This window comes from Gastrolobium bilobum, unplaced genomic scaffold (assembly GCF_033153095.1).
Source record: "Gastrolobium bilobum isolate Gb01-03AN ecotype WA unplaced genomic scaffold, APGP_CSIRO_Gbil_v1 utg35675, whole genome shotgun sequence".
NCBI classification, from domain to species: Eukaryota; Viridiplantae; Streptophyta; class Magnoliopsida; order Fabales; family Fabaceae; genus Gastrolobium; species Gastrolobium bilobum.
Genome location: NW_026895600.1, coordinates 1 through 24,901, shown reverse-complemented (window position 1 = coordinate 24,901; position 24,901 = coordinate 1). Strand labels below are relative to the sequence as shown.

Genomic DNA, 24,901 nt, shown 5'->3' with positions numbered 1-24,901 from the left:
ATTAGATATGATTAGATATGATATGATTAGATATGATTGGATTCCGTCTTATCCGTAAATATTCTGATTGTATTAGGATTAGGTTTGGATTAGGTTTGGGCCTTTCACTTAAGCCCATTAGGGTCTCTATATATTGTAACTCTCTGTCTCAGATCAATACACAACATATTCTTTTACATTTAACTTGGTACCAGAGCTATTTCGTTCTGGGAACCCTCGCTTCCGCTTAGAAATCTTGTTCTTCGCTTTAAAACCTAAGCCCACTGCTTAGGAGTCATCTTTTCTTTGTCGTGCGTCCTTCCAGCAAGCCATCAAGGACTGTAAGTTGTAATGTCCCACATCGGTTGGAGAGGAGAACGAAGCATGCCTTATATAAGGGTGTGGATACCTTTCCTTGTAGGAGGCCTTTTGGGGGTAACCCGTAACGTAAAACCGTGAGCTCGACGATGCTTGTGCGCGGGGCAGAGCGGACAATATCCTGCTATAGGGTTTGGGGCTGTTACATTTGGTATTAGAGCCTGGCCCTGGACCGGTGTGTACAGCAGGGACACTGTATTCCCAGTGGGGGAGGATGTAATGTCCCACATCGGTTGGAGAGGAGAACGAAGCATGCCTTATATAAGGGTGTGGATACCTTTCCTTGTAGGAGGCCTTTTGGGGGTAACGCGAAATGTAAAACCGTGAGCTCGACGGTGCTTGTGCGCGGGGCAGAGCGGACAATATCCTGCTACAGGGTTTGGGGCTGTTACATAAGTCCTCTCCAGGCATCTTTTGCACGTGTCCACATCCCCAAACAGTCACCGGAGTCACAATAAGCCACCGTCAGCCTCTGTCAGCCACTGTTCAGGCTACCGCAGTACTTTTCCGGCGAGATTTCAGTCTGGAACGAACGCGAATAGCACCCTCTCCTCCCGGCGATCTGCTCTGTAGAAGTCCGGCCACCATCGGAGTTGTCACGCGCTCTCACGCGCCTCCTGTCTTCTCTGCACGTGGGCTTCACGCGCCACCTTCTGCCGGCACGTGAGCACTATTCCGGCGGCTTTTTCCGGCCGGTCTTGGACAGAGAAGCTCGTCTTCTCCTACTCTTTCTGGATCTGTGGTTGGTTCCTTGTGGGTCTGACTTTTTGTGCGCACCTCTTCTTGATTGGTGATCAGGTTCGTTTCTCTTTATTCGGTTTATATCTTTGTGATTTAATACTATGGCTGCAAACTCTCCAATTCATTCGGAGGTCAATTCTCCATCTCCTCCTGTGAGAAATTCTCCCAATATCATCTCTACCAATATCGGGTCCATTACCTCTTCAAAATTGAAGGGATCTATTAATTACAAGAACTGGGCCACCTCTGTTCGAGTTTAGTTCTTTGGACAAGGATATGGGAACTATCTCACGACTAAGTCTACTGATGTCCCTAAGGAGGACAAGTCTGATTGGGAAAAGATTGACAACCAGCTTCTGAGTATCCTCTGGCAATCCATTGATCCGATCGTCTTGGATATCTTTTATTCATTTCAAACTTGCACTGAAGTATGGGAGGAAGCAAGAAAACCTCTACACTAATGATGTTCAGCAACTCTATTTCATCATCTCTCAGTTTATGGAATTGAGCAAATCATCCGACATTCAGATGGAGACATATATTGGCAAGAGTCGCTCTTTGATGCAGGCATATTTGGATATGCTGCCTTACCCTACTGATGCTACTGCATATCGAAAACATGTGGAACGTATCTTTATGGTTGCCACACTTTCTGGCCTTCCCGAAGAATATGATAATGTCCGTGATACTATCTTGACTAGTGGGGAGCCTGATCTGTCCATGGCATATCAGCGTCTTCTGAATTTGAATAAGAAATCTGCTCCTGCATCGTCTTCTGCTGTTGATTCTACTGCTCTAGTTTCCCGTACTGATTTTCGCGGGAATATTGGAGGTGGACGTGGTCGTGGTAGAGGTCCAGAAGGCTGCGGCCTAGGAGGACGTGGCCCAGGAGGTCCAGTCGGACGTGGTCAGCGACCTCGTTGTCATTACTGTCAGCAACTTGGTCATTATGAGGAACGCTGCTACACAAAGTATCCTCACATGCGACCTTCTTTTGCTGCTAATATAGCTCAATCGAATACTGCTTCAAATAGTACAGTCTCTTTCTCCTCTGAAGAATATGTAGCATTCCAAGCCCTTCTCAGGAAGTCCTCTCCTCAATCTCAGGCCTCTGCTTCAGAAACTGGTAATCCTGTTGCTTGTGTTTCTCATTCTGCATCACTTGGTCCTTGGATATTTGACTCAGGTGCTACTGATCACCTCTGTGGTAATAAGGAACTCTTTTCTTCCCTTATATATTCTGGAAATTTACCCTCTTTTACTCTTGCTGATGGAACTAAGCCCCCCGTTCATGGGATTGGACAAATCTGTCCAACCTCCTCATTGACCTTGACATCTGTCTATTACATTCCTCACATCCCTTATAATTTAATATCAGTTAGTAAATTGATCAATTCTCTTAATTGTATTGTCACATTCTCAAACCATTATGTTTCTGTGCAGGACCCGGGTACGGGGAAAATGATTGGAGTGGGCCGTGAGTCACGGGGTCTGTTCTACCTTGATGTGTCGAGTCCTTCAGTTGCTTGTTCTCTCACAGAATCTCCACAACTCATCCACAGTCGTCTCGGGCATCCTAGTCTTGCGAAATTGCAGAAGATGGTTCCTCTTTTATCCGGTCTTCAAACTTTAGATTGTCAGTCATGTCAGCAAGGAAAGCACATCCGCTCCTCCTTTGCTAATCGAGTCAATAAGCGAGCTGATGCTCCTTTTTCAATTATTCATTCAGATGTGTGGGGTCCTAGTCGAAGTGTGTCTGTTTTAGGTTTTCGGTATTTTGTTACCTTTATTGATGATTTCTCCTGTTGTACTTGGATTTATTTAATGAAAAATCGTTCTGAGTTGTTTTCTATTTATCAAAAGTTTTCTGCTGAAATTCATACTCAATTTGGTGCTTCTATTCGTATTTTACGTAGTGATAATGCTAAGGAATATGTTTCTGTTGACTTTTCTCATTTCTTAGCCATACAGGGTACTTTACACCAAACCACTTGTCCTCACACTCCACAACAAAATAGAGTAGCTGAACGTAAGAATAGACATCTCATTGAGATTGCCAGGACTCTTCTTATTCATATGCATGTTCCTCTTCACTTCTGGGCTGATGCAGTCCTTGCTTCTTGCTTTCTCATCAACCGCATGCCTTCATCTGTGCTTAATAATGATATTCCTCATAACTTATTATTTCCAGATGTTCCTATCTTTCCTCTATCCCCACATGTTTTTGGTTGTACCTGTTTTGTTCATGATCTCACTCTTGGTAAGGATAAGTTAACATCCAAAGCCTTTAAATGCATTTTTCTTGGTTATTCTCGTCTTCAAAAGGGTTATCGTTGTTACTCTCCTGATCTCAAGCGTTACTTAGTTTCTGCTGATGTCACATTTCTTGATCAACAACCCTTTAATTCTATCTCATCTCCATTGTCACAGGTTGATCATGTTCTTCCTGTTCCTTTTCTTGACTTGTCTTTGCCAGATGCAGGTGCTTCTACTCCAGATAAGCAATCACCTATTGCTCCAGTACCTGAGAACCGTCCACTTCTCACTTATCAGTGTCGTAACACAGTACCTCCAGTCGACTCGACCCCTACTGACTCATTGCCCCCTGCAGTTGATTCTTCCTCTCCGGATCCTTCACCAGAGGCTCTTCCCATTGCTCAAAGAAAAGGTACACTTACTACTCGTAACCCTTATCCTCTTTATACCTTCTTGAGCTATGATTGTCTTTCTCCTCCTCATTTCACCTTTGTTTCTAGTCTTTCTTCTGTTTCTATTCCTAAGACCACAGGTGAAGCACTTTGCCATCCAGGATGGCGCCAAGCGATACTTGATGAGATGACCGCACTTCATACCAATGGCACTTGGGAACTTGTTTCTGCTCCTCCAAATAAGTCTATAGTTGGTTGTCGCTGGGTGTTTACTGTGAAAGTTGGACCTGATGGCCATGTTGATCGTCTCAAGGCACGCCTAGTTGCCAAGAGTTTTACTCAAATCTTTGGTCTTGATTATAGCGATACATTTTCTCCAGTCGCTAAGATGGCGTCCGTCCACCTATTTATTGCTCTTGCTGCTGTTCGTCACTGGCCACTCCTTCAACTTGACATCAAAAATGCCTTTCTTCATGGTGATTTACAAGAAGAAGTTTACATGGAGCAACCACCTGGTTTTGTTGCTCAGAGGGAGTGTGGGAAGGTATGTCATCTTCGAAAATCCTTATATGGTCTCAAGCAGTCTCCTCGAGCATGGTTCAGTCGCTTCAGTTCTGCTGTACAGGCGTTTGGCCTAATTCGTAGTAAAGTTGACCATTCTGTATTCTATAGGATTACATCTCCTAACAAGTGCATCTATTTGTTAGTCTATGTTGATGACATCATCATCACCGGAAGTGATCAAGACGAAATCCGTCAGTTAAAACAACATTTATTCAGTTCTTTTCAAACAAAGGACCTTGGGAAGCTGCGTTACTTCTTGGGAATTGAGGTGGCGCAATCTAGGCAGAGCATTTCTATCTGTCAAAGGAAGTATGCCTTGGATATCCTAGAAGAGACTGGTATGTTGGGGTGTAAACCAGTTGATACACCCATGGATCCTAATGTTAAGTTATTGCCTAGACAAGGGGAGCCGTTATCTGATCCTGGACGTTATCGAAGGCTGATTGGGAAGCTCAATTATCTTACTGTGACTAGGCCAGATATTTCTTTCGCTGTCAGTACGGCTAGTCAGTTCCTTGATTCCCCTTGTGATTCACATTGGGATGCTGCTGTGAGGCTCCTCCGATACATCAAAGGAGCACCAGGAAAAGGTTTGTTGTATTCGGATCAGGGAAATACAGAAATTTGTGGTTACTCAGATGCCGATTGGGCAGGATCACCCTCGGACAGACGCTCTACTTCTGGTTATTGTGTCTTCTTCGGAGGAAACTTAATCTCATGGAAAAGCAAGAAATAACCTGTTGTTTCCCGATCTAGTGCAGAAGCTGAGTATCGTGCAATGACAAATACTACCTGTGACTGTGAGTTGATCTGGTTAAAGCAGTTGATTCAGGAGCTTCATCTTTGTGAACAGAAATAACCCATGACACTCATCTGTGATAATCAAGCTGCGCTACATATATCCTTTAATCCCGTTTTTCATGAGAGGACCAAACATATAGAGATTGATTGTCACTTCATTCGGGAAAAGATTCAGTCAGGAGAAATCAAGACAGCTTTTGTCAACTCGTCTAATCAACTAGCAGATGTTTTCACTAAAGCTCTTAGAGGTCCTCGGGTTGAATACATTTGTAACAAGCTTGGTGCTCATAATATATACGCACCAGCTTGAGGGGGAGTGTTAGAATATTAGATATGATATGATTAGATATGATATGATTAGATATGATTGGATTCCGTCTTATCCATAAATATTCTGATTCTATTAGGATTAGGTTTGGATTAGGTTTGGGCCTTTCACTTAAGCCCATTAGGGTCTCTATATATTGTAACTCTCTGAAACAGATCAATACACAACATATTCTTTTACATTTAACTGTTTCTTTTGTTCTTTGTCCTTTGTGCTTTCTAACAATTATGACTTAGCCAACTTCCTAGAATTAGGTTGTCGAGGTCGTGTTGGGCTAAAACATTTTGTCCTTTTTATGACTTTAGTTGTAGTGTGTTCCGTGTCTGTGATGCTGGGATCATGCTTCCTCAAGTGGACTGCTATCTTGATTGGACAATTTGTGAAGATCCATCTAGCCCAGGTGGTTGGGGCGATCCATTTGTCTAGTACTTCGGCCATATTTGAGTTCATACCTTGTGATTCGATTTTTTCCTTGAGCGAAATGACCATTTCCTTGTATTGCATGATTCGAGCTTGTATCAGTTGTCAATTGTCTTTGTCGGTTCGCCAGGTTATATTCTGACATCTCCTCCCTTAACCTTTCAGCCTGAGATACTAGCTTAGACTGGCTGATGATGCTTTTTGACCACCTTGCCGAGATCTCAACTTATGAAGGTTGTCGATTTTCCTCGTTCTATTTTGATGGTTGCGTTCCTACACTTCTGCCCTAGTCTAGCAGTCTGAAAGTCTGGGCTATCGGGTTGTAGTGTTTTTGTGCTCCGGTTGTGCCCAAATCCTTTTTCTTTGAAGACTCATTCTTGTCGTGCCGACACTTGGCCGGGGTTCTTGGGTGGGCCAGTGTGCTCTTACTTGGTGGATGACTTCTTATTGGTGTGGCGATATCTGAGTTCGTGGTTGGGATTTAGTCTCATGCTTCTTGGCGATCTGGAGTAGCTGGTCCTTCTATAGACCGCCTTGTTTGTGCTTTTGCGTAGCTCTGTTTGGGCTGACTGAGGTACTAGCCTTCTAACCTTTTCCCTTAATCCGTGTTCTAAATTTGTTCTGTGTTTAGGATTATGGACGAGTAATTATGTGTCAGAATGCCAACTTATTTCGTACATTAATTTTCCTAATTTTGGGGCCTTTGGGCCCCTTTTAAATTTGTAGTAGATATTGTTAGATTTGTTTCCGGTCCTTTCTTTTTATTGTGGAAGTTTGAATTCCCTTTTGTGAATGCATGTTTTGTTTAAGCTTGAGGAGTCAAATTCTTACTCTCTAGAATTAAGTCAGCTTCTATTGCCATGACTTTGATTTGGAGATGGCTTCCTTTGCTTTAAGTCCTGAGTTCGGCAAGGCGGTATTTGCTTCTTTAATTCCAAGCCCAGTGTCTCTTGTCGTGAATTTTTATCTTGACTTGGCTTCTTAACGGAAGAGATTTTCTTTGTTTGTAGTCGCTCTTATATTTGACTTGACTTGTTTTGTTATAATCTTAAGCTTGCAAAGATGGTATTCGCCTCTTGGCTTTGAGCCCGATGGCGTTTGCCACGAGTATTTTTATCTAAGCCTCGTTTCTTTCGCAATGGCTTTTTTATTTGATCCTTGCTTCTTTCGAGTAGCTTATTTTTTTTATTTCCAGCTTAGTTAAGCCTCACTTCTTTCGCAATGACTTTTTTAATATGAATCCTGCATCTTTCGTAGTGGCTTTTTAATTTGAACCCCGCTTCTTTCGCAGTGGCTTTTCTATATGAGCCTAGCTTCATTCGTTGTGGCTTTTTAATTTGAGTCCCACTTCTTTAGCGATGACTTTTTATCTAAGCCCGACTTCGTTTACTGTGACTTTTTAATTTGAGCCCCACTTTTTTTGCAGTGACTTTTGTTCCGACTTGGCTTCTCTTGGATTGGGGTGAAACTTTTTGTTAGGATTGCAATCTCTCCAAATCCATATTCAAATCGGTTTGGGGTGAAATCCTTTTATTAGGATTGCAGTCTCTTCAAACACTTCTTCGTCTTTATCTCATATTGGGGCGCAATCCTTTTATCAGGATCACGATCTCTCCAAATCCTCCTTCATCTTCATCTTCATCTTGGATTGGGGTGCAATCTTTTCATTAGGATCAAGATCTCTCCAAATCCATCTTCATCATCATCTCGAATTGGGGTGTAATCCTTTCGTTAGGATCACAATCTCTCTAAACCCGTCTTCATCTTTAATTGGGACCCGAAGCTGAGGTTGGGCTAATTTAGGGCTCAGATCGATGTCCGAGTTTCTAGATTTGGAGCCTGAGGCTTTGACCGGGTTGCTTTGGAGCTCGGCTTTAAGGCAAATTTTGCTTCATTGGCGAGGGTGATGGCTCTTTTGTTGCTTTGGGCGCTTTATGCAGTGGCTAGGTTGTTTAACTAACAGTAGGTAAAGACATTTTCCCTCTTTCCTTTCTGGCGCTCGAGCATATCAGGGTTGTTTTCCTTAGGTTGAGGATGTTCCTGTCAAATTGCTTTGAGCCACTGTGTGATTTCTCTCAAGGGTTGTGCTACCTTTTTCAAAATTATGACTGCAAGTATCCCTCTTGCCTCTTTGGACCTTGATGACTAATCTGGTCGTGGAATAGTGCTTGCGAGCATGTTTGTAGTAGGCGTGATGCAATACATGTGTTGCATTAGACCTGTTAAAAAAGAATAACAGAAGACATGTCGTTAGGTGTAAATTGAAATAAAAAGACGTTTTACCTGAGGCCTATCTTGTGTACCCTTGGTGCTAGCCAAAAGTTTCGAATGTGGTTGATTCACAAAGATTCATTAAGCTGATTTCATGCTCCTTTATGTGACCCAAGAGCATGCCGGTCGATTATTTGCCAGTTGCTTGTGTGCATTTTGTTGAACATATTCCACGCTTCGAGACTATTTCAGTTGATGAAATCTGATTAGCATCTTATGTAAACCTTCGTCGATGCCTTTTATAGTCAAACAATAAAGAGTAGCTCTATATTTATTTCCTCTGTTTGTGATTTATTTGCCATTTGATAGCCCTTTGTAGGAAATAGGGTTGGGTTGAGGTGAAACATAGATGCATCAATTGGTAAGTTGAAATCAATCTTTGTCGGCGATCAATGTAAATGGAACTGGGAAAGGCCATGGCTAAGCTTATATACCCCACAACCATCAAAATTTAAGAAATCCAAAAAGGTCTAGTTGTTGCAGCTTTCTTGATGTGGCGTTCTAAATTCAACTCGAAATGATCTGACCGAGAATGCCCAAATACGGGTTAAAAATTGAAACATGCGAAAAATCTCGAGCCAATCCGATTTAGCCTATATTATTTATAATGGACAAACCCGATCCAACCCCACATAAAAATCTAGGGTTTTCAGCGCCTTCAATATGGTGTGTTCGATGGGTACTCTTTGATGCCTACTGGGTCCCACAAGCCTATTCCAACATCTAGTTATCCCAATAAAGATCGTTGCGCTATTTATCTTGATGACGATAACTGTTCCATTGAGGGATGATTCGTGTGTCACCTCGCTAGACTCATAATTTAGAAAGTTTTGTTCCTTTTGGCACCATGTGCATCCCTTCAACTCTCAATCTCTTTATCTGTCATTTGCTTTTATCGACACATGCAAGTGCCCCAAACTTATTCTCGCTCCATGTCGCTCCATGTTCTGATGTTCCTCTTATTTCACGACGACAATGGGTGGCATTTGGTTTACACTAGCAGCGTTGTTACTGGCCCTCAGCTCCGTGGTTCAGTCGTATCCGCCATCGGACAAGGCGGCACTATTGGTATGAAGGTACACAATTTATCATACTCCCTAAAAATTGCTCTGGCCACACATATCCTGCTTCACAGCTACAATGTATAATAGGCGGGAAGAATCCTCTAGTTTAAGACTAATATATTGGACTCCCACATGCATTCCAAGGGGAAGAAGAAAATATTAAAATACTCGTTATAATGCATCTCACTATAGATAATAATGTAGAATAGTCCTTCCCCAACATTCTTCTCAGTGACATCATATGATGAGAGGGTTTAGAATGTATGTACATGGTTGACTTAACCATTAATTTATAGATGGGTTATCTAGAAATAGTAGACTTCTGGGCCTCTTAGGGATATTGGAGGCCCAGTTCTTAATTCATTGCTATAGCACTATGATTGATATATTTAAAGAATATTTCATTAATTTCCATCTGAACTATTAGCCCTTCTTGGGCCTTCTAGAATGTGGGCCTTTATTCAGGTCCATAACAAAATTCATTGAGTGAAAAACTTAGGACTCATCAAATGGTTACGAGATTAATAAATGTACATGGAGTGGTTTACTTAACGATTTCAAGTATCAATTACAGATAAGAGTTTTCATCTTCCATTATACAACCCAATAAAAACCTGGCTGTTTCCACCTAGTGATGCTTCCCACTCTACTGAGGACCTAACAATATGTGACAATTCCCTAACAATATCCCTCATTTCAGGCCTTTCCGTTGGATCTTCTTGCATGCACCACTCAGCTATTTCTGCCATCTGCAATATTAATGAGGGAAGCATAACGTATATATACACATAATAATAATGAAGAAATAAAGGCAAGAATATATTCATGGATATAAATATTAATTTAAGGAAATTAAAATTATGTTTGCTACTTGGCTTGTTGTATGCATGTAATGGATGCTCAGAAACAAAACCACTCCCCATTAAACCCCGACTAGAGAGGGTAGAGTGAGCGCAATCCTTGTATGCAACCTTATTCTTATATATTTACAAATAGGATATTTCCCGAATTTAAACCAGTGACCTTTAAGTCACAAAGGAATAACTTTACAATTGCTCGAGACTCGCTTGATGCTCGGAAACAAATATGTGGAAAATTATAAGGTGATTTTCTCCAATGATATTCTCAATTACTATATGCAAGTAGATTCTCTCAGGTTAGAATGTCATATGATGTAGTTATACCAAAATTTTAAGCATATATTCTATAATAACCTGAACTTGTGTAATAAGCAACTATGGAATCTTTGCATAATTAAATGAGATTAATTAGATAATAAATCTAATTATGTAAAATAACTTGTTGTTCAGATAAAATACAGTATCTTAAATATTACCGAAAATTTATAAATGAGTTAGCGAGAGACTATCTCATGAGTTTAGCTAATGTCAAATTCATGATTGATTATTAAATTCTAAATTTTAAGTTAAGTTACACATTTTCTATTAAGTCATGGCTAGTATAAGTTAAGTGAGAAAGTGAAGTAAAAGAGTGAGTTACCATGAAAAATAACTGGACCAAAGTAAAGGAGTGAGTTAGTCACTTAATTATTTTACTCAAGTCACATTTTTCTCCCTAGGCACACCACTCATCAGCTCTCTCTCCCTCATCAACCGAGCCCTCATTGGAGAAAGGAAGGAAGCTTGAGAAAATTTGCAAGAACCTAACTCAGTCATTTCTCATCGAAATTCATCCATTCCAAAGCCAAAAACACTTAAAACCTCATCCTCTATAAAACCCTCTTGTGATTTTCGGTTGGGAACCACTATGGAGGGAGATATTCAAGCTCAAAGATTTCAGGATTCAAGTGATTTTGTGGGATTTAAGAGCTTTTCAAGCCATATGAGCTTAGGAATCATTCATTCTTTTGTTATAGGTAGTTCTACGGTAAGTTTCCACCCCTCAATGTTAGTTTTCATGGAAATTTCAAAATATAAAAGATGATGAATAGTCCTACACAAATAAGACAAGCTTCTAAGCTTAGTAGTTAGACTTTATTTCTTCGCAAATAAGACGAGCTTCTAAGCTCAGTCAGTAGGTAGATTTATTTCTAAGCAAATAAGACCAGCTTCTAAGCTCAGTCATGTAAATAGATTTCAAATAAATGCAAATAATATGAGCTCTGACCTCAATGTTTAATGCATATCGACTTCTATTCAAATAATACAAGCCTTCGAGCTTAACGATTTCAAAAGGAATACTTTTTGTTGACGAACAAAACTTATTCTGAATTGATCAAAACAATCTTGTAACTCGGCAATTACAAGTCGAAGTACGATAAAACGAGATCGAAATTGAACCCCGCGATACGACAAATGGGAAGTAAATCAAAGCAATTATCTCAGAAATATAAATGACAAATAAAATTGCAAGTCAAAAAGCCGACATATGGCAGCAAAGATGTTCATACAAAGTTAAAAAGGGGATCAAAGTCCCCAAAACAAAAATACATCATAATGAGTCCCCCTCTTCACTCTTTATTAGTAGCAGGAACGACTCCATCAATCTCGGCCTCTCCCTCTTCAGGAGTCTCGGGATCAGGAGTTCCAGGAACGAAGGTGTCATCCTTCACGCCATATGCCACGTCCATCCAATCCGTGATAATGCCAGGGTTCAACACCCGAGCTTGAGCAATGGCGTTATCAAAGGACTCGACCTCGGCAGTTATGATGATGGTCCGGGCTTCCTCATAGTCGGCTTGCAGTTTTTGGAATTGAGCATTCTGATCAGCCAGGGACTTTGAGTAGGCCTCTTTTTGAACATTTAAGTCATCCACCTTAGCATTAGCTGACTCCAAAGATCTCTTCATCTCCTCCATCTCGGAGGTCAAATCGTGAACCTTCGTCTCCAGCTCAGAATTTAATTTATGGAGCTTTTCATGCTTCCCCAAAAGTTCCTCCACCTTATTTGTAAGAGAGGAATTGGAGGCAGTAGACACGTCGAGACGTCGATGGAGATCTTGAAAGGACTGGATCAGGAAAGCTGTTTTCAAAGCATCTTCCTCCAGCCGAGCTAGCATCGACAACCACCCATGAGTTGATGAAGGGGCTTCAAAGCAGCTCTGAGTCGATCCGAAACTCCGACTCTCCATAACTCACCAGGTTCCAAAGCAACGACGTCCCCTTGAGAAGCAGGTGGAAGGGACGGTGACACAGGAGGGGTGAGATGAGAAGCGAAAACCTCAGAGGCGGGCGTAGTATCGTCCATGACAAAAGAGCTACCCCCAGACACGATGTCAAGCCATCTTTTCTTCGACACCTCGGCTTCGGTGACGACATCATCAACAGCCTTTCCCTTCGAAGAAGACTTCTTGGGTTTCGACAATAACTTCTTGTATGTTGAGCTCGTCATGCTAACTGCAAATAGAGTCAAAAATCAGAATGCAAATTATAAAAAAGACGAAGAGAATGTAAGGGAAACTACATACCGAGCTTGCAAAGGAGACCATCTCTGAATTTATCTACAATTCGACTAAGGTCGATAATGCCGAATTCTTTGGCATATCCAACCAGGACGGAAGCTGCAAATCTTTCCGAGTCAGAAAGAGCTACGCCTTTGATAATGATTTTGCGTCCAGTAAAGCTCGAACCGACACGCCAAATCCCCCCGTCCAGCCATGCCGAGGTAAACCAGGGGAGGGAATCAGAACGAGCTACCACTTTGAAATAGGCATCCTTAAAGCCTTTGAAAGACGGGGAGTAAGGAATAAAAATACCCCGATTAGGAGCACCTCGAAGGGTATCCCAGCCTTTCTGCTCCTTAACCTCGGCCCCAGACCGAGCCGTATATACAGTGAACAAGTAAAAAAGCAGATCAACTGTACAGGGAAGGTAGAGATATGCACACACTTGCTCAAAACCTCGGATAAACGCCAAGAATTGTGATGAAGTTGTGACGGTGCAACTCGAAGCCTATGAAGAACATAGACCTGAAAAATCAGAGAGGGGAAATCGAAGTCCAATCTTGGTGATTATATCTCGGTAAAAGAAGAAGTAATGAAGCTCGTCAACACTAGGATCTGCGCACACCGGGCTATCACCGGCTGGAATAATATCAACCTCTGAAGGGTCCCCAATAGAAAGTTGGGATACCTCGGCAGGCGACATGATGGACCTCATATTGAGAATCTCGAGGAGAACCCAGTTTTGGACGTCGGACTCTTCCATGACCATGGACCTGGAACACGAAGGATGAGGGTCAGTATAAAAATCAGCTAAATCCAACCCCGGATCATCAAGGTCGTATAACGACGAATTTGGACTCCAGGAAAAAGGGATGAAACTACCGAAAATTCCGTCAAGGTCGATAAAGGCCGCTTGACTTGAAGTCGAATCATAAAATGGGGTAAAAGGGGTCTGGGACCTCGAAAAACCCAACTCAAACGAAGAAGAGATAGAAGCGCTATCGCTGAGACCAAGGGGAGGGATCCGATCTAAAACGGATCTCGAACCAGGAGGAACTTGAGAAAAGGGCAAAATATAAGACAAAGGAACTGGGTTATCAGGGGAACTCGGCTCAAGAGAAGCAACAGGGTTTGAGATCAAAGAGGGTCCACCCCTGCCAGCGGCATTACCAAAGTTAAACCGGCGCTGACGCTCCCCTCTCCCTCTCCTACCTTGCCCTCTCCTACTGCGTCCACCTCGGGAGCTCCGGCGACCTCCTCGTGGACCTCGGAGAAGTTGTTGGAGTTTCTCTTCCTCAGTATACTCTTTACCGTAAAACCAAAATTGGACTGACCGAGGCAACTGTTTCACCTCCTCTTCATCAACACCATGTCCATCACCTCGGCCAGCAGCTGAGCCCGAAGGTGAACCAGAGATACTCATATCTGGACCCAAAATCACAGAAGAGAGAAACCCTCTCTCGAAGCACTCAAATAAAAACTCAGAAGGAGTACGAGTTATTCCCTCACCTTAGTGAGAAACAACCGCAAATCCCAATCTCCCAAAATGAAAGAAATGCGAACGATGACAGAATCAAAGTGTGAAAAGAAATGAAAGGATGAGAAAATACCTGAATATTGAGAAAGAGGATGAGGAAAGCTAGACTCAACCCTTGGAGGGCCTTCGCGAAGAATGGTTCCGAAGGAACTGGAAAGCTCACTTGAAAGGAAAACCTACAAATGAAAATGAAAAGAACGAAAATAAAGAGTTGCAAATAGACACGAGAAGGAAAATTTAGAGGCAATTTCAGCCTTGGGCGCGAATATTAAAGGGCCTCAAACGTTTGAGTGGCCAAGGACAAAGGGTAAAAACACCACCCACGATAATCATGACCCGCACAGGCTCATAACGGCGCACGACCACTGATGCACGAATCTCAAACGAGCATAGGACACGTGGAACGTCATAACTGTCCCTGCAGGCGAAATGCAGAAGGTCACATTGGTGTGATTGAAATCTGATTTGATCTTATCCATGGTGTTATGACAAAGATTGACACCACGGCCAAACGTGACCGACCTAAACCTCGACGAAAAGAACTAAAGGAGAAAACTTTTCACGTCGGACTTGTGACTCAACCGACGTTTCGAACCTCGGATTTACATTCCACCTAACATTATGAAGCATGACCCAGAAACTGAAGACCTCGACAAGACCGAGTTCAGCGCAACACCCCGGCATTCCGAGCTTCGGAACACCGGGCTGGGGGGCAACTGTTATGGATATATATCATATCCTAACTACCTACCTAAGAATCCACTAAAGGATAAATACTCAATTATCCTAACAATATCAAATAACAAAGTTACTTAAGATAGGATCCCTATCTCAACAGAAAGGAAGCTGAATCCTACTACAACTGTGAGATCTACACCAACCCTAGAGGTAATTCTTATAAATAAGAGGGTAAAGACCTCAGGTACATACTTGTTGACCTATCTACTATTACTGCCAACACTGTGCACACACACACGTTTTGGCTATAAGCTTATTGTTTGTGCGCAGTGATTAGGATACTGGCTATAAACCAACTACGGTACCTATCTCTAAGGTATCTCTGAGCGCATACCATTCGGTATAGCAATACAGTCTTCTAGGACATAACAATTCTGTACAAAGAAATTAAATTAAAGGGGAGCATATATGAATCATTAAGATATTATCATAGATGTATCTAGGTGGAATATAACCTTGTAGACATCTTCCATGGGATAGCTCGCTTCAAGATTCTTATCTATGGCATCTTCTAAAGCTGTCTCCGGGTCATCATTTTGGAATATTTTATTAACCTGAATGTGATGAAAAGAAAGCTCATTCTTCTCTCTTATAAAATAGTGAAACACATGTATATAAGAGTTCAATCTACGCTTTCAGCTAAGAAATTTGGATATTAAGGGTTGAAAGTTTCTAAAGTTAATTTAGATAATTTTATTTAATGTTTATCAAAATACTCATAAAAAAATGTGTGGGGTCTATATTTTCTTTTTTCTCTCTTCTCTTCAATTGAGTTCACATAAACCCCACACACTTTTTTTTTATGTATTTTGGTGAACATTAGATGATAAAATTATGGGTTATATTACTCTCATGTAATAGGAGATATATTAACTCATATTGTAGATACAATCATGTAGCGGGTTCCATTATTTATTAAAAAAGAAAAAAAGAAAAGAGAGAAGCACAGAAATTGATGGGTGTGTAAGAAGTTATATTATCTCATACAACATGAGAGCAATATAACCCTAAAGTTATTTAAAGTAACTTTACAAACTTTAAACTCATCAATTAAATGTTTTCAAACTTGAATCCAAAATTGTCCCATTAGCACCCCGCAATAAATGGGGAATATTAGTCTCGTGTTAAATGGGAGTAGTTCTCTCATGTTATAGAGAGAATTCAAGTGAGGCTCATCATTAAAAAGCAAAAAAGAAAAAGAAAAAAAGAGAGGGTGCGATTTTCGAAGTGAGAGAAATTGAGATAACTATCTAATGTAAAATGAGAGTAGTATTTCCCTTTATTTATTTACATTTTCTCAACACTTACGACAGTAATAAGTGATTTCATTTTGGTGGCTTCTTTGCTGTCCCGAAATAGTGCACGTTTCCCTGTTAATAGCTCTGACAGAACCACTCCAAATGCAAAAACATCGGTTTTTGGGGTAACCTGAAGCTCTTTCACAGATCTTAAAGGAAAAAATATTTATATGTATCAAAAGAAATATCAAATGGGAAGGAAATTTACTTTCCTTGAGTTTATGGAGAATATTGATTGCAAGAAACATGTTTCTCCATTGAATGGATCAAGAGTCTAGTTATGATTGAAAAGCTTAAAACCTACTCTGGTGGAAGGTAGCCTGGAGTTCCAACAAGCCTTGTTGCTATAGAATTTTCATCATTGGTTCGGTCTACCAGCTTTGCAAGTCCAAAATCTCCCACCTTAGTATTAATTGTCATGTTAATGGTGAGTACCGAGAAATATGAGGTACACAGAATTGATGTAATTCTACTATGAAAGCTTAATTCAACAAATAAATGCAATAACACCATTTTCAACAAGTTAATCCTGAAATCTTTGGTTGTCTCTATTTTTTATGAGAAGAGATAATAGTATATATAAAAATAAGAGCATAATGATTGAAGAGCATCTTTCTTTGTTAAATTGTACCTGCATGTTAATATTATCTTATGTCAACAAAAGTGAACAGATCGTAAAGAACCAATTCTACCTAAAAGGTTACGCTGTTAAGTGAAGGCTTATCAATAGTTTATATACTTCTCTAACACAGATGATTCCGGTTAATGCCCCAAATGTTAAAATATTGGTTACTTCTCCACAATTTTTCCTTAGAGAAAGAATTAAAACAGAGGCATTTAGTTAGTACTGAGTAAAAGATCTCAATCAAAAACTATTGGTACAACTAGAAAGGAAGAGGTTTCGAATTCTGCTCTGTGGTTGCTGAAGAGCCACCTGTATATAGATTCGACGGTGCTCAAACCAGACTAGTTAGTTTCCGATGAATCAATTGGAATAAACAAAAGGTGTAAAGGGTCTGAAGTCATAAGTACCTTTGCTCTGAGCTTCTCATCAAGAAGAATATTGCTAGTCTTTATATCACGGTGCACATATTGTGCTTTTGTATAATCATGTATATATTCAAGACCTTTTGCAGCATCCAGTGCAATCTGAACCCTAGTACTCCAAGAAAGAGGCTGGTGGCCTGCTCCAGTACCATGCTTTAGATTTTTAGATATATATCAAACTTTTCTCTGAACAAACAAGAATATAGTGAACTTGTGGAGAACCAACTCTCTTAATGACCATTTAATCATAAAGAGTCTCCTAAAATAAGCTGTTAGTTGATGCTTCGTGATTGGTTTTATATCTGTGATAAGTTAACTGAGCATTTTTGAATCGTATGAACATTGATTTGATGGTAGTTCTGTTTAATATAAATATCCTTCCTAATTTTTGTGCTAGTTTTCATTTTTTATATATTAAGAGTAAAAGATCATCTTTATATGATGCTGAAATCACCATAATAAAGGGAAAAGATCTCAAAATCATCCCTATTATCTGTGACCTTTGTGGTGTTACTATTTATTCACCTTATCAATTCTTCTAATCTATGACTTCTTCCAAACAAGTCCCTTACGTTTACTTTTGCCAGGCAAAGAGATCTTAGATCCACTATACCTTTCAGTAATGGATTATGAAGATGATCAGTGAGAGATCCATTTGGAACATACTCATACACCAAATAGAGGTGATCTTCTCCGCTGGCATATCCCAACAGCTCCACCTGTGACATTGAATTATATCTCTGATATATTCAAGCATCAGATCTTTAAAACTATGTCAAAGAACACTTGGTCAGTTATTACTTACAATGTTGACATGATGGATCTTACACAAGACCTTGAGTTCTGCATAGAACTCTTTAGATTTATTAGATCTCATCTTCTTCACAGCAACCTCCTGTAGTGTTAAATATTCTCCAAGTTTTTACTTAGCACATTAAAAGGGTGTTCTTGCATTATTGAGAACCATTAAAGAATCTAGGTGGGGTTTTCATACCTTCTTCCCTAACATTCCAAAATACACACTCCCAAATCCACCACTTCCAATTCTTTGAGTTTCGTCAAAGTAATTTGTAGCCTCTTCGATCTCCTCAAGGTTATATATTACAGGTCCTTCTGATTCTAGTGGCATAACATCTGCACAAATATTTACCATGAATAAGCAATGATCTTTCTCTTTGTATGCAGTCTTACCCTTGCATATTTGCAAAGAGGCCGTTTCACATATTTGAATCTGTAACCTTTCAGTCACAAAGGAGCAGTTTTATCACTGCTCTAGGCTCGACCTCTTTAGTCTTCTAATAGATACTATCATTAAAAATTTTGTTTAAATCATAAGTTGCTTATGTTACCAAAATTGCATCTTAAATTACCTAACATATATTCCTTATGAAGGTTAAGGTTCTTTGAGGAAATAAGTTTACTGGCAATAGATCTTCTAGAGACAACAAGTGGATCTTCTTTGCTGAATTGATAGGCTTTATTTCTCCTGAGATTGAGAACGATCACTGTAATAAATATAATTGAGAGTAATATCACGCCCGCTAAGATGGCAATGATTGTTGTCGTCCATTTATGTTTCTTTTCTGTCAACAAGGGAAAAACCAAAGAAAGAGAAATTGACATCAAAAAGTGACTTTAAACACAAATGCATTAGTTTAATGGGTTTATCATCTATTATTTAACATGATCACAAAAAATTTCCTATACACACAACATTTTGTGGGGCCCGCAGCAAAAAAAAAACTTCGGCACGCAAAACGAATCTCTATAACATAACACAATCACTTTTCCTACAATATAACTCTTATAAAACCCTAGTTTAATTTATTTCAATGCAAACTATCTTGCCAAACTTCACCTGGTCAGTAGCTAACATCATTTGGTGAAACATAAAAGTCCATTTACCCACTTAAACCACTTTCTAGGATCGAGTTTAAACCATGAGAAGCTGAAAAGAACCAATTCAATCCAAAAGCTTAGGCTGTTGGGTGAGGCTATATTAATGGTTTTATATATCTTAATAGAAGCATTATCAGATGAAGTGGAAATAGTTATTTACATTCAGCAACCATTTTGAAGGTTCAACAAAGAAGAGGGGTTGAGGGGCACAAAAAATGCAAAATTATGGTAGCTTTGGAGTGCTGGTGGTATTAAAATAGAAGAGCCGATCTAAAGTGGTGTTTCCCTAATGTAATGATTAATGGTATTAAACCTCTAAATGATTGTAGAGGTTGCTAACATAAATATACCTTAACTGCTGTTGATCAAAGTTCAAAATTGCTGAATCAATGCAATCATATTGCCATTTTTGAGTTATGAATCATCATGAAGTAATTTCTATTTTCTTACAAACAGCAGCATATAGCTAAGTGATCATTTCTGACACTAAATTTGCATACAATTTACTGAAGAAAATAAGTAAAAGTGATGCATAATGGAATCATGGAGAGGTTAAGAAAGAGAACTCACCTTCTTTGTTGGAAGGTGCAAGCCCTTTCAATTCCATGGGAACAAATAACACCCAACCGACATCTATGTATGCAGCGTTCTTAATTAGAACTTTGTTCAAGCTCAGGATGCCATCCAGTGTAGCATTTAGCAAATTAGCAATAGATGTTGGTGTATCATTCTGCTGAACTGTATAAGTGACAACTATTTGAGAACCACTTTCTGAACACCCACATGGAATATGTATAGTTAAATTGTCATTTGGAAACAATACACTATTAACTGGCCAGGCTTGTCCACTGTAAATCAGGTTTGAAATGTTAAAAAAAGTGTCATTTGGTCTCACTTTATAGGTTGTATCATAAAAATATCCACTAAGGTCATTGGTGTTTTTGCAAGAACAAGGTACTGTTGTTATAAGGTAATCTTGTTTGGTACCATACATTATAGGTTTGATATGAGAAGAAATAACAGAATAATAAGAGGCTATTTCTTCAATATTGAGATTATTTTGGTTTATGTGGTAGAGTAAGGCATTACATGTTCTGATCTTTGCAGAGCAATTTAAAGGAGCCAAATTAGTTGTTTTAACTGAAACTTTAAAGGAAAAAACTCTAACAAATGAAGTTGCCAGAAAAGGGAGAAGAAGAGGAAGAAAAAGAAGCTGAGTAAAAGAAGCCATAGTTGTGATCTTGACACTTCCCTGGTGAAGGAAGAATACATAGAACAAGTTTAAAGTGCACCTCTTGCCCTTGTCATCGGTTGATGATTGTTTCAAGAAAGAGAAACATTTTTAATCGCCGAGATTGATATAATCTGTGACCCTTTTTCTTATCTGTTTAGAAATAGGTGTCAAAATTAAGTAACAAACATTAAGGATTATTATAATATGGGTTAGCTTTTTGTATGTTCAATGTAGATAACTTATTTATATTGAGCTTAAAATGACATCATTTTAAGACGAAAATCAAGATATTTTTTTAATTATAATTTATTTTAAGATTATAATACTCTTTTTTATTATAATTTTTAAATTTTTCAATTCAAAACAACGTAAGATCGAATGTAAATAACTTATGTAGCTTAAATTTACAAACATTAAACCCTTATAATATAATCTGTATAGTATAGTCAAAATTTGTTATCCCTGAATTGATTGAGTCAAAGGATGTTACCGTGGAAGTTACAGTTCGATGTTTACAATTCATTGCTGGCTATAAATACCTGCCTGTGAATTACGAGGATGGGAGCATCTTCTATGGGATCACACTCGGCAATACTACAAGTTAGACTCTGCCGTAACTGCCGTAACTGGTTATTCCAGCAACCTTTTTTTTCCCGTTCAATTTGTTTAGTGCACTTGAATCTTGATGATGTTTTACCACGCGAGGCATAAGTTGATGTAATCAAAATCATTCTTCGAGCTTGATGTTGTTATGTGACACATGGACACCATAGAATATCATGGATGAAAAAAAAAAAATTGTAACTGGATTTGACCAAGCATATTTTAATGAAGTAGGTATAAAACTCAAGGCTACCATAATTTTATGGAAGAAGGGCTTTTATTTTGTCAAGTTCAAGATTTGAGTGTCAAATCTCTCACGCTCCAGGCCTCCATTAATACCGATCCTATTGTGGGAGGTCATAATAGGAATTTAACCATATAATAAAAATATTAATTTGAGGTGTTTACAATCTAGACTACATAGTTTCGAATAAAAAAAAAAAGATCATGAACTGTCCCATAATTTCTTCAGGAATGCTTCAACTGCATAAGCTGGGACCGGGTTGTCGTGTGTCGAAATCTTTGTTTTCCCCGTCTGTTTCAAGTCACGAGTGTTGTAAATAGTATTTTAGTATCTTAAGAAACTTTGTTGACCTTTTCCATTAAGTTTGAGCTAGTGTCTTCACATTTTTCTGTCAGCAAAATTTGCAATGCTAATTTGTTTCTTGGCTGCTAGCTAGTTGACATTTTTTTAATACTAAACGGAGCAAAATCCCCAAGAAAACAAAACAAACTTACGAAATACACGAGCTAAACTAGCACCAACCGCATCGTGCCAAATCTAGTTAGAAAAAGCGAAGAGAATGAATTCTCTTGTATCTCATTTAAGTTGAACTAATGATGACCAGGGTTAGCCAAAAGGTCATAAGGCCCTTCAAAGAAAGAATGAGAGAGGAAGAGGATCCAATTCTCATAAATCTGATCCGGTATTTTCACAGAATTAGCAAGGCACGCGAATAAGAGGCAAGATTAGAAGAGATGCCCTTAACCAAGTTGAGAGGGTTAGTAGCGAGAATGAGCAAAGAATAAAGGTTGATTTGTTTATGACAGGCTTGGTAATGATAATTAAGAAAAAAGAAAAGGAACTATTCGAAATTGATAGCAACCAAAGAATCCATTTCCCCTGGCCCTAGCAACCTACGTGTTCTGGATAGCCCACTCACATGGACCCTACCGTTAGGCCCAGTCTAAAAAGCCCTCTTCTAGAAGGCAACTTAGGGTTCCCCCTCTTCCCCATGCACACCAGCCCCTGCACAAGGGCAGGGGTTCAGCATGCCTAGCCTGAAAAGGCTAGGCTGGCTAGGTTGACTAGGGCTCGTGCTCTATATACCCCCTCTCACATTGAGGGAAGGACTTCTTCTTCTCCACTCAGCCACTATAGCTGTGACTATAGAGAGCCACCTTAGCCACTTCCACACACACACCCCCCCCCCCCCAGCCACTATAGCTGTGACTATGGAGAGCCACCTTAGCCACTTCCACACACACACACACCCCCCCCTTTATGCACCATGGGAAGCTCCACTAGTGCTTGGTCTCTATCATTGCCACTATGGACCACCCCTATATCACGGGAGACGTCTATGTACCACTACGAGTACATTGGCGCTGGGAAACCATAAATTTTGATTCCCATTCTTCTACCGGAAGCTCTGAGAAAGCACGAAACCCTCTTTTCTCCCAGTTTATTCAAACTTCCAAATGAAAAACCCAGATCCTGGTCTTAGAAATATTAAGAACATCTCATTCATTTACTCATCTCGTACACGTGCTTGACACCGATTTTGTCAACAGTATGAAGGTGGAAAAGAAAGCATCCACAAATCGGTCATACTTTACTAGTCATCCCTTACCCGTCACCGATCCTGACAAGCTTCATCCATAAACCCTTCACAAGTCAGTGGGTTTCCTATCAGCAACCTTATCAAAGAAATAGCCATGACTGACGATCAACCTGCTTATCCTCATCGACCCACCGACCAGTAAGCAGCTCGCCCAACCAAACTGATCGGGATCAGAACCATGACCAACCAGAATGAGAAATCTATCGCCTAGAACCTGGTCGCCCAGAATACGGCCGCCCTTGGCCTCACCCATGTCACAAACAAACCCAAATAGACCGCCCTGAAGAAGGAAAAAACCCATCGCCCAGGTCTGGAAACTCCGAACGCCAGACAAGAAGTTCAAAACTAAATGAACCACATGCAGCACCGAGCTAGCATCATCAGATAGCGAAATCGCCCGATCTTCCGATCCCAAACCCGAACGGCCCGAGCCTGAGTAAATCCATTCAGCGGACTATTCCGGTCCCACATCTAAACCGGTCATCAGTCAGAGAGACCAACCGCCCACCGTAAGTAGCCTTCGTCCCTACCAAAGTGGAAGATGAACATTAAACTAAGCAAATCAGAATCGACGCCTTCAAACCGAGCAGAAGCAGTCACCGTCAAGAGAAGATCCACTACGAGAAAAATAACTCGGTCCCTACCTGTCGGATACTCATGTATGCGCCCACCTCTCAGGTCGCCTGTTCACCGCCATTACCAATCAGCACCCAATATCCCACCGCCCAAGGAAAAGCCCCACCGTCGATGGGCTCGGTCAGTGCAAGCTCACCTTTGAACTTTGGCGAGCGTCATTTCAAAAGGAGGAATAATCGTAGCCGGTCCCAACAGATAAGTTCATATATTTAATTGATACTTTTCTTTATATATATATTTCAAAGCTGGCAAGACTAGATAGACATTTCAATGCTGCAACCACTTCCTCATGGGGTCCACCTTTTAAATCCGTTGACAGAAAGGCGAGGCTTTCTCAATGCCTTGTGCAGAACATTTAGCCTTCCTTATCAATATAAGGCTTTCTCTTTCTCCATTAAATGTTGTGGGGTCCGCCACCTTTTGGCCTAGAAGCTAATTCCAAGTTTTGAAATCCTGTTAAAAAGCTTCAAGATGTGCGTGTTGTAAACCGTGCATACAAGCTAATAAACTTCAAAATATATATATATATACAAAATGGGCATTAGTTTTCCTCCGTCACAGATGATAACCAATCATTCATGTAGATACATAATATATGGGCTCCATCATTTTTTTTCAAAAAACAAAAAACAAAATTAAATGTCACAAGTTTCGATCTGTGTGCAAGAAGTGTAACATATTTTTCTGCAACAGAAGATGATGTTTTCCCATACAAAATATATATATACGTAAAACAACCAAGCATATTATATAAATGTTACGTGTAATGCTCCAAGCATTAAAGCACAAATGCTAACAATTAAACCAATATTTTATATAAGGAAATAATAATCTTATGTTAATTGTTATCTTATGCATAAGACACAAAGTAAACGTGGGACCCATTTTAAATTTTTTTTCTCTTCCTTATTCTCTCTTCTCTCTCCTCTCTATGTGTGTGTAGGAAATAGCTCTTCTCCTATGCAACATGAGAAAAGACAATCCCTTTTATATACTGTGATATCAAGCCATTAAAGGCATCGCCTAAAGGTACTTTACTTACTGGGAGCACGTGAATTCCAAGTTTTAAATTCGTGGTGCATGTATATTAAATACAAGTGCAAGAAGATGCCGAGCGACATTACTAGGTGAAAATGCTATTGGATGGACCTAGCTCCTTCTGCCCTCTCAACAGGAAGGCCAATACTCAGTCAACAAACCATGGAGCTATCCAACCAACACTTGCATGCCAAGTGTTCAATGCACTCACATGGTCAGTTCTCCCAACATGGAGACCAAGCTCTCATCTCGCCAACAGGGAGACCAGTATTTTCATCACGCCCAACAGGAGTCCAGCTTTCCATCACGCCCAACAAGGAGGTCAGCATTTCAGCTCTCCCAACATAGAGACCAAGCTCTCATCCCGCCCAACAGGGAGACCAGCATTCAATCCCGCCATCAGGAAGGCCAACATTCATCAACAAACTAA

The 24,901-nt window shown here is 40.0% G+C and overlaps 1 protein-coding gene across 1 annotated transcript; it reads right to left on the bottom strand.

The window, feature by feature from the left end:
• Positions 1-9,778: 9,778 nt before the first annotated feature.
• Positions 9,779-20,347, bottom strand: LOC133318673 (lysM domain receptor-like kinase 3). The gene is made up of 10 exons (XM_061520728.1): positions 19,687-20,347; positions 18,588-18,800; positions 18,212-18,384; positions 18,023-18,112; positions 17,831-17,936; positions 17,203-17,354; positions 16,475-16,572; positions 16,181-16,319; positions 15,328-15,426; positions 9,779-9,943 (listed from the first exon to the last, which is right to left on the bottom strand). Exons 1-10 carry the CDS (start codon positions 20,345-20,347, stop codon positions 9,779-9,781), a joined length of 1,896 nt encoding a protein of 631 aa, XP_061376712.1.
• Between the last annotated feature and the right edge of the window lie 4,554 nt (positions 20,348-24,901).